At 44.3% G+C, this 11175-nt stretch overlaps 1 protein-coding gene across 1 annotated transcript; it reads left to right on the plus strand.

Moving 5' to 3' along the window:
* The first annotated feature begins 1930 nt into the window (after positions 1-1930).
* On the plus strand, positions 1931-9525 carry LOC110541845 (stromelysin-2). The gene is made up of 10 exons (XM_021628545.2): positions 1931-2075; positions 2710-2957; positions 3048-3196; positions 3567-3692; positions 4679-4843; positions 5303-5444; positions 6279-6412; positions 7086-7245; positions 7927-8030; positions 9209-9525. Exons 1-10 carry the CDS (start codon positions 1971-1973, stop codon positions 9307-9309), a joined length of 1434 nt encoding a protein of 477 aa, XP_021484220.1. The 5' UTR covers positions 1931-1970; the 3' UTR covers positions 9310-9525.
* Positions 9526-11175: the final 1650 nt, after the last annotated feature.

Here is an 11175-nt window from a genome sequence, read left to right on the forward strand (position 1 = left end):
CCTGGAACTCACTAGGATTGCCTGGGCTGGCTGACCAGTGAACCCCAGAGATTCTCCCCAACTTCCCCAGCCCTGGAATTACAATCACAAACTGCCCTGGTTTTACACTGCACCTGATGTTTGCAGGTGCTCAGACTGAGCTCTCTCCCCAGCCCCGGTTACACTGTTTCTGTTTTTATTGTTCTCTCATACATTGCACTGCAACTATAGCAGCCTCTCTCTGCCCTCCCCACAAGACTATCCCCACACCTACGCTGTGGATGACCCCACTCTTAGTGCTTATGCATACGTCATGCTGGCTGCAAGCTCCTTTTCATTTTATTCATGTGTCTTTAAAAGATAGAGGATGTGCCACGTGAAGGGCATCTCAGAACATGTCAAATCAGCACCTCAGGGCACACTTAGGACCCCGCCCAGCCAGCAAGCTCTATCTTTTAAAGACACCGTAGGAAATGTGATCACATGATGACATTATGGATTTGCTCAAGCCTAGCTGACTCTGAGTCTGCTTGTAGTCAGCTTCCTTGCCTCTGATATTCAGGTTGGTTTATTCTCTGCAGAGCACTTACCCTAAGACACAAGCTGATTTGACTGGCCCAGTGCACACACACATACACCGACCCAAGCTGCTTCTCAGAGGCCTCCGAGTGGGTTTACAGAGGTCTCTCCTGCCATGCTTACCTCTAGGAGGGCAGTAGACAGTACTGAAAAGGTCACTCCTTTACTTTTGTTGCTATCCCAATAAATTTCATACTTCAGCTCTTGCAGGTTTGCTTTCTTTTCACTGGAAGAAAAATGTACTTCAAACGTTTTGGCACTTTCTAATCTCTCTCTATTCAGAAGCTAGCTTGTGGGGCCGATAGATTGCTTGGTATCTAAGAGCACTTGCTGCCCCTCCTGAGGACCTGTTCAGGTTCCTAGCACCCTCATGACAGACCACAGCCACCTCTAATTCCAGTTCCAAAGGGCAGGATTCTTGCTTCCAGCCTCTGAGGACACCTGCACACACATGGCACATGCACACAGAAACATGCATACATACACACGAATAAAACAAGCTATGTATTTAAAATAAGATAATTTTGACTTAACTGTAGGCTCTCTGTGTTTGAAGAGCACAGTGCTGGCCAGGAGAGATGATAAAATTGCTTTTTATGAGCAGTGATCCCTGAAGAGGAAGGACTGGGAATTCCATTGTAAATCCCACTCTAGTTCAGTTGTACTTTGTGAGAAGGGAAAGGATTAAAAAATTAAAAAGCAAAGAAGAGGAAGGGAGTAGGAAGAGCATTTTCATTTAATATGCAATTGATGGTTTCCATTTGGCAGGTCCATGGAGCCTGTATAGGATAATACAAATCATCCAGAAACAGTGAGAGTATAGACACCTGGGCTTCTCACCTCTGTGCCTTGCCTCCTCAGTGCTGACTGCCTTCCCCAGTACTCTCACCCCGGGCCCATAAATCCACCTGAAAATTGGTGGTACCTGTCACACAAGGACTCGAAAAATGGAGTTTCTGTCATTATATCTCCCGAGCTAGCACTCCTCACAGTTACATTTTGAATCTCTTTCCATTAATCTAGTTACTCCTTGCCTGCAGGTATATAAGCCTAACATGTGTTGTTTAAAAAAAAAAATACACTGCTTTCAAGATATCTAAATATTCTACAAACATGGATTATCCAGCCATTTCCTTTTCCTCCTTACAAACACAGAAGCCACATCCGTGAGATGACACATTCTTTCACGTTTAGTAGTTGGAGGGATTCCTGATGTAAGCCGTTTGTCTTCGTGCTGAGTTTTGTGAATGCACTTGCAGTCATTCAGATTAAAAATAACTCACATGCTGTGTCATGCTGTTAGAGACCTAAACACTGACTCCCTATAAAAGGGTGGCCACTAAAGGGAAGATGTGCACGTCAGGAGCTGGAAGAGGATTGTTTTCCCAAGTAACGGCTGTCCTGCTGGCCCTATGGAGCCCCTGCTCATCCTGATGTTGCTGTGCCTGCCAGTCTGCTCAGCGCATCCTCTGAAAGGGGCAATAAGGCAAGACCACACAGGCATGGATCCTGCTCAGGTAATCAGAGAGGTGATCTGCTTCAACCCTGGGGAGGGACAAGGGTACCCCTTGGTGTTCCAACAGGAGTAGATGACTTCATTAGAAGCTGTGTGGTAAAATATCAAAGAGGAAGAGGAAGAAACTCCATCTTTACAGAGAAGGAAAGAGACGCGAGGAAGGAGGATCACTCAGGGTGGATAATGACAGCAGCACAGTGGAAAGAGAATGTGAAACGAATGAAATTTCTTTTGCTTTAGAACTATGATACTTAAAATATTCATGGAGGAAGGATGTGGCAATATTTACCCAATATAACTTCAAAGACAATCCATACTCTAACTTTTCATTTATAAAAATAAATTTATCTAACATCACTCAACATGAACAGGCTTATGTTACTAATGGAAATGAAAAAACTTAGATACATTCATTTAACACACTCACACACTTAGGACAATTTCCTTACTTTAGTAGAATATTAAATGGCAATGAAATAATAAAATGAAGCATCTTGGTGGGGAAAAAAGTAAAATTAAGTATCACAGCTTTGTTTCACTAAACTGGGAACAATTAAAATAGATTTTGAGATTTGTATAACTAGTTTAAAATTTACAGCAGTGTCTTTAAAACTGTATTTCTTGTACTCCACTAGCAATATCTGGAAAAATACTACAACTTCAAGAAAAATGTGAAACAAGTTTTCAGAAGAAAACAGGACATTAGTCCTGTTGTCAAAAAAATCCAAGAAATGCAGAAGTTCCTCGGGCTGAAGGTGACGGGGAAGCTAGACTCCGACACTATGGATGTAATGAGTAGGCCCAGGTGTGGGGTTCCTGACGTTGGTGGCTTCAGTACCTTTCCAGGCTCACCAAAGTGGAGGAAAAACCACATCACCTACAGGTAAAGGGTCCAGTATTCTCACATGGTGCTGAAAGCATGTCCGTGGTGTCACAGAAGCAAACAGTCCCTTCTTTGGTTTCTCCCACCCAGGATTGTGAACTACACACCGGATTTACCAAGAGAGAGTGTGGACTCTGCCATTGAGAAAGCCTTGAAAGTATGGGAGGAGGTGACCCCGCTCACGTTCTCCAGGATCTCTGAAGGAGAGGCTGACATAATGATCTCCTTTGCAGTTGGAGGTAACGAAGTTGACGTTGGGGTGAAGGCTACTAAAAGAAAATGCTGGGGAATTTGGAAACAACAGAAAGATACTGCTCAGAGTTCCGGACCCTGAGAAATACAAAGTAACGGGGTGCGCAGCCTCGTGTGGCAAGAGCGGCCAGGAGGCTCCTCCAGCTTCTTCTGGGCGCTAACCACCCACAGAGCACTCACCCATGCACCTTCTAGAGGAGCTGCCTTGGAATCCCAGCGCTTTGGAGATCACATTTCCACGTCTGGGTTTTGAGAGAAATCAGTGTTCAGACCACTCAGACCCTGTGCAGTCTTTACTACAAAGGGGCTAGAAGAAATTCCTCATACTTATATTTCCATACATTTGTTTTCCATCAGAACACGGAGACTTCTACCCTTTTGATGGCCCGGGACAGAGTCTGGCTCACGCCTACCCGCCCGGGCCTGGGTTTTATGGAGATGTTCACTTCGATGATGATGAGAAATGGACACTGGGACCCTCAGGTAGGATGAGCTCAGGTATGAGTTGTCCGAGGGTAACTTGATTGTCTAGCTCCAATCTCAAATGGCATGTTCTGTGAGCTGCAGTTTCTGGTTGGCTGTGTGGCTATTTGTCTAATCATTACTAATGAATGAGTAAAGGGCTCCTTTCTTTGCTCCCACCAAGCACAACACGGTAAGCGACATTCCATGTTATTCCTGTAATTCATGCTCCTGTGTAGGGTTTAAGTGTGTCATAGTTAACACTGTTTACCACTCCAATAATAAGTGCGTAGTGTTCAATGGATGCTCTTGACCAAGCCGAGGCCCTAAAAGTTGTCCCTGGCTTTGAATTCTCATTTGCCTCTTTTTCTTTTAAACGCAAAGACTGGGAGAAAATGCCTGAAACTAGAGTCTGGAGACAGACTGCATTTCTAAATGTGGGTGGGACCATTGACAGGAAGTGAGTCTTTACTAACTGGGCAGGCCTGTGGCATGTGCCATGTGATGTGATCTGATTTTGTTTGAACAACCAAAAGTTGATGGTGGTGATGAAATTCTCCACAGTTTTGTTGCCTTCGAGGTCGAAGAGCATATAAACAGCCTGTGATTGATTTCAACTGTGGTTAAAACCAGTTTGTTACTAATCTTAACAATGGTTTCTAAGTTCTAGACAATAAAGATTTATGTTTATTGGCACGTGGTTCATCACGGTCCAGCCAAAGAAATCCCTTCTGGAAACAGGACTTAGCACTGTTGAGACAGGGGGTGTGACCCAGCTATCTTGACCAACGAGAGAGCAGCTAGTGAAAAAACTCTCTTACACACTGACTTCATGTCAACCATGAAAAGCACGTGACGAGTAGGGGGTGTGCCAACCAGTGAGTCCACAAAGAAGGAAAAAGCCGTGTGTGAAGCCAAGGGTGCCCTGTGTGGTTGACCTGAGTAATGCGTGCATGTTTGTGGAATGCTGACTGCGGGACTCCGAACATTTGCCATTTCTCAAACAGGGACCGACTTATTCCTGGTGGCTGCTCATGAACTTGGCCACTCCCTGGGTCTCTTTCACTCGGACAAGAAAGAATCCCTGATGTACCCAGTCTACAAGTTCTCCGCAAGTGCAGCCCGGGTCCAGCTTTCTCAAGATGATATAGAGGGCATCCAGTCCCTCTACGGTAAGCATGAAGGAAAAAGGCCTGGGATGGTTTTGTTTGCTTGCTTTTGTCAAAAGTCTTTAAGAGTGCTACACAGTGAATCTTCAGGAAAGCTTTGTTTCTTTATTGCATTTGTGTGTGTGTGGTGTGTGTGTTTGCATGCGTTTACATGCACTGGTGAATGCATGGTATGGTATACGTGTGAAGGTCAGAGGCCAACCTGTGAGAACGGGTTCTCTCTCTCTCCGTTGTGTGGATCTTGGGTGGAGATGAAATGATATTTTGGATGCCATGACATATCCCAAGTCATCAAGCTTGACAGCAAATTTCTTTACCAGGTTAGCTTCCTCCCTGGCCCCAGGATTAAACGTCTGCATACTATTTCATCTCAAAACACTGTGAAAAAGTTGGGTAGTGTGTAAATTGCTAGGTGCATCCCTGACCTACTAACATTTGCTTCCCCCAAACTGTTCCCTTCAGGACCCCGTCCCTCCTCTGATATCACAGTGGTACCTATGTCCTCTGTCTCTCCAAGACCTGTGACCCCAGCCAAATGTGATCCTGCTTTATCCTTTGATGCAGTCAGCTCCCTGCGAGGGGAGCTCCTATTCTTTAAAGACAGGTGAGACCACAACATTATATTTTTCTCTATACTCTTTTGTTGTTCATGCTCAGAAAGAAAAATAAATGGGGTTATATGTGATATATGTACATAAAAAATATAATATAATATAATATAATATAATATAATAAATTATACATTTCTGGCATGCTTTAAAAAAACCATCAAGGCCTTGTGTATATTGTATAGAGACCTCCTTGGAACTGACCAGAATACTTTTTTCTAGATACCCAGGAGATGATTTTTGGCCAGTAGAATATAAGATCCATAAAATCATGGAAGTTTATCTCTAATTTTTCTTTTTCAACTTTTTATATATCATAACTCATGGACCTTCTAAAAGTACCAGTCGTCTTTAGAGCCAGAGAAGTGGCTTTATCCTTGATAGAAATGGTTATTATTTCAATTAATTCATTCATTTTAGAAAAAGTGACACACGCTTATGTACAGTACTCAAATAGTACCAAAAGATGCAAGCCAGGTCCCTTCCATTTGTGCTGCCCAAGATGCCTGCCTATGGGTACTTCTGCCACCACTTTTTTTGCCCCCCTTTACCAAGGTGCTCACATTTTAAAAGGTACATGACATTTTAAAAATATTACTGTATGCTTAAACTATATAACACTTTACATACTTTTGAATGGAATCGGGCTGAGTAAGCTTAATGGCAAATGCTGAACATCCCCTCACTGGGGCTGTCTCCATTGCCTGGAATCACATGTAGGAAATCCAGCGTACACTGCGGGACATGACTCTGCATTGGCCAGGAGACTGTGTTCCTTCTGTGCCTGCTGTTTTAAAGAGAAGCACCACTGTGGCTTTCATATTTTACAGGTATTTTTGGCGCAAATCCCGCTGGAATCCCGAGCCAGAATTTCATTTGATTTCAGACTTTTGGCCTTCTCTTCTTTCAAACATAGACGCTGCCTATGAAGCTCAAAACAAGGATAGAGTTTTGATTTTTAAAGGTAGGAGCTGTACAGATTTTTAACTTTGCTGAAACAAAGCTTGCCACACTTCGCCGTTTGAGTTCTCTTCGTTGTGTTGAAACTGAGATATTTTGTTGGGAGAAGAACGGATCAGAATTGGTGATGGTGAACCAGCATTTTAAACAAATCTGACCAAGGGGAGTCTTCTGAGGGAAGGCTAAGCTAGAAGTGTATGCCAAAAGGTCATTATAAGAAATGCCGAGAGCTGGTCTCTATAACTCATAGGGAATAAATAAAAGACATAAATACAGAATAAATGCATAAAATGCATACAAAAAGGGCAGTGACTCTGCTGGTCTGTTTATTTGCTTACTATTTATTCACTTATACAGAAAGTATTATTTTTGAGACAAGGTCTTACTGTGTAGCCCTGGCTGGTCCCAGACTCACTGTGCAGGCCAGGTTGGTCTCAAACTCACAGATATATGCCTGCTTCTGACTCCCCAGTGCTAGGATTAAAGGTATGTGCCAACACACTCAGCCAGAAAATATGTTTTTTTAAATATAAGTTACGGACTAAGCAAAGCATTAGTGGTTGAAACGAAAGACCAAGACTTTACCTTTCGTCTTTATCACAACAGTTCACTCTTCTCATTTCTAAAACCAGCCAGCTTCACTCAAATAAAATGTCTTGGGTGTGGTTTTTCCACAGGAAGTCAGTTCTGGGCAGTCCGTGGGAATGATGTCCAAGAAGGCTACCCAAAAGGGATCCACACTCTCGGCTTTCCTTCCACTGTGAAGAAAATTGATGCAGCTGTTTTTGACAAGGAGAAAAAGAAGACATACTTCTTCACAGAGGGCGAATACTGGAGGTGAGCCACGTCGGCGAAGCTTTGCCTGGAGAAAGAGAAGTTGGTTCTCCTGCTTCAAGGAGGCCTGCATACCCTCCAGGGTTTCCAAACCTCAAAATTTTCTGACTAAGCCAAAGGCAGCGTGGTGGTTCCACTTGATGAATACAAAGGGCTCTCCCGGCGTTCGTAACTGACCATGTATGCAGATGCCAATGGCCATGAGGAATGCTGAAGCTGAGGGCGCATCCCCTTCTCATGCCACCGCTGGGTATCACGCGCTGCCGTGCGAAGCTGGCTGTGGCAGACTCGGGGGTCTTCTAGGTCCTACTGTGCAAAGAACAGGAGTCTATTTTTTGTCTATTTTAACTTAGCTTTCATCTTCTCTTTACATAGATTTTATGTATTTACGACAGGTAGATGCTTGGGTTCTGTGTATCCAGGCCTAGAAAACTGACCTTAGGTACATATACAGAAGTTCTAGACTGTAGCATGATGCCCCTATTTCAGGAGATCGTTGTTGTATGACAGATGCTTGCAAGTCCAGGAAAGCTCACATGTTACCGCGCCCCCTCCGACACGAAAAGTATTTAGCATTGCACAGTTTGAAAAGTTGTCCTAGGATCCTGCCCTGTCCTGTTAGCACCAAATCGCACTCCGTGTGGGATGGCATTTGTGGATCTGAATTTATTCCACTTGCTGTAGATTTGATGAGACAAGAAATCTAATGGAGAAAGGCTTCCCAAGGCTGATAACAGACGACTTCCCGGGAATTGAGCCACAAGTTGATGCTGTGCTGCAGGCGTTTGGTAAGAAGCATTTCGTGTCGTCCACAGTGAGGGCATTTTGGGTATTTTATGGTATCAAACAGCTGGGCTGTTTGAACTCTCTTTTAGATTGCCATAAAAATGTTACAATAAACATTTCAGATAATATTCACTGAAACTTACCAAAGTATACATGAAATTGGTTGATTTTAGGTGGTGTCAAAACTCGGTGAGTTTGTTAAGATGTCAAAGTGAAGTGAGAAACTGAAGCGCTTTCATGTTGTTTATTTGCCTTGTGGCCTTTTTACTCAAATCCTGAAAGCGTTAACTTTGTAATTGTTGCAAAGTGGTCCAAACCCTCTTTTTCTCTAACAATTTTCAACATTCTGTTTCATAACACTGAGAAGTCCTCACAGCGAAGCCATTGTCTTTCAGACCACGGTGTCGGTGTAAGATACGGCCAACTGTGAGACTGGTTGGTGGGTGGCTGATCCCATTGCCCACCAGCCCTTCTTTCCTATCCCGTCTACTGTGCCTGGGCTCCTGTTGCCGTCTGAAAATACCCACATTGTTCACTAGGAAATAGATAACTGCAAAATGTGATCACTGGTGATGAGTTTCTGGGAGAATCGCCGGCTCCCTCGGAGGGCATGCCTGGAGGATCTGCCTGGCTTCAGTTCTGGTGCTCATGGCACCAGCAACATTGTTACTAAAACCATCTTCTCATAATACACACAAAAGGGAAATGAATCTTGAAGGAGTTTCATCATTTATCTCATTCTCTTGGGTCCGTGGCCTCCCACACCACGATTTAGGAGCTACCTTGGGGAAGAGAGAGTTTGGAAAGAAAGGTGAAAATGCTTAAATAGTAAAATCCCCGGGATTTGATCTGTTTAGAAGTAGTATATTCTGGTGTTAAAGCACACTGGCTTCATAGCCAGAGAAATGGAACAGAAACCTCACTAGGCCGCTCATTAGGGCTATTACCTTGAGAAAATGTTAAAACTTTCCTAATTTTCAGTTTGTCCTCACTTGGTTTTGGCAGACATTTTTGGCAAGAAATAGTCAATGTGTCAGTCACCCAAATCATTCAGCTCAGTGTGGACAGACATCACCTACCACACACCCTCCCGGATCAGCTCATGTCCTTTCTCAGTTGTTCCTGTCATACACTGGATTTATATAAAAAAAAGTATCCTTTTGCTCACCTCTGTTTGCAGGGTTTTTTTATTTCTTCCGTGGATCGTCTCAATTTGAGTTTGACCCCAATGCCAGGACGGTGACACACATACTGAACAGTAACAGCTGGCTCCTGTGCTGACGATCGGGAGAAGACACGACCTCTCACCTTGCTGAGCGAGTGCCCGGATGCCACAGAGTTGTCCCTGCGTGTGCCGTGGCTCAAGAAGATGAGCCGTGCAGCGTCTCTCTTAGCAAGCCACGGGCCATCATCTGAGCATCTTATTTGCACAGAAGTGAAAAATTCTCACTGGAGTTAGTGAAAGGATTCATCCCCAAGGGTATTTTATTATTTAATAAAGAGCTTTATTTTTGGACCATGCCTTGCTTCTTGCTACTTGCTTCTTGCTCCCTGCTCAGTACCAGCCATCTGAAAGGTGAGCTAGCCCACTTCCCCACATTACGTGGAGGGAAGCAAGATTGATTTGGGGGTGTAGCCATCTCTTCATCTCTTCATTGGTATTTCTGCCTGTCACAGAGGCTGAAGGCCTCGTAGCAGCTTCATTCCTTCATCCAAACATTCTTGTTAGTCTTTTGTGCCTGGAAGTTCCTGGCACAGACGGCTTTGCATCAGTGTTCCAGCTGTCTGGCAGCTTTGTCACCACTAACATGTGTTTTCCCGTGCTGGGTATATTATTATTGATTCACACAAACGTCTATTGCCATCACAGACAGAACTTGAGTCTAGAATATATTTAACCCAACTTCACTGATTTTTATCTGGGGCGCTGGAGCATAAGCAAACACAAACTATTATACAACTACAAATGATAAATGTTATTAAAGAACTAACAGGGTAGAGGAAGAAGAACATGGAGAATTATCTACTCTTTTAGTTGAATTGCTTAGCAAGCTGTCTCCAGCACAATGAAAACATGCATCTAACCACATAAAGATATCAATAAGATGCTTAATAAGGAAACTTAGAACTCACAGTGGATAAAACAGGGATTTGGTGGCCTCAGCTCAGTCCACTGAATACACAGTTCTGTCGATTAACTGGAGAGAAGGAAGAAAATTCAGGATGGAACCTGTCACATGAAATGGCCAGGGGTGAGGACACGCTGTGCTGCTGAACAGCCCCCGAATCCCAGCCGCATCAAAATCTCCTACTACTGGCTCCACTCCACACCCGACGGTATGTGAGACGTCACCACTCGGCCTTGCCCTCCCCTGTGGAGGGAAGAAGGTTCTGGTAAACATTGTGCTGCCTCGTCAAGCTCTTTGCAGGTGTAACAAATACTGCTGTGCACATGTCTCTCTCTTCATCTAACAATAAAGACGGGGAAGCAGTAAACTATGGTGGGTCGTGGGACTGGAAGGGGGGACCCCTCTACAGACGGCTAAGAGGTACTTTTAAAACAATGTTCAGCAGTCTCAGCTATCAGAAAACAAATTGAGGTTGCACGGAGATTCCCCTTCCTGGGGTCAGCGTGGCTGTCATCAACAAAACGACTGAGAGCAAACACTGGCCAGAATGCAGGGAAAGAAGAACTCAGGATATAAACGAGAGTGCAGCTTCCATGGAGCTGTGTGTAGAGGCTCCTCAAGCAAACACACTGAGCAGAAGAGCCAGTTACACCATACTGGGGATCTACCGTAGGACACGCCTGTGTTTGCGGCTGCACTGTGCCTGCCTGGGTGACCATCACAGACAAGTGAGGAAGGAGAGGGCACTACATGTGCAGACTCTGAGGAATGGGCAGGTGACACTCTTGGGAGAACGGGTACAGCTGGAAATGCTGCATAGGAAGCAAGGCAGAGGGTCAGGGACGTGTTAGGAAACCTCCTTCAGAATGTAGTCAAGGATTTGGAACAGATTTGCATCTGTGGAGGGAAATCAAACCGGTTTCTCTTCCCTATTCACCACACTCTAGATAGGTGTGGGCTTTCCACAACCCTAACCGACTCTCCAGGTGTGCAACACCAACTGAGGATCCAACAGTCA

This window comes from Meriones unguiculatus, chromosome 1, assembly GCF_030254825.1.
Source record: "Meriones unguiculatus strain TT.TT164.6M chromosome 1, Bangor_MerUng_6.1, whole genome shotgun sequence".
NCBI classification, from domain to species: domain Eukaryota; kingdom Metazoa; phylum Chordata; class Mammalia; order Rodentia; family Muridae; genus Meriones; species Meriones unguiculatus.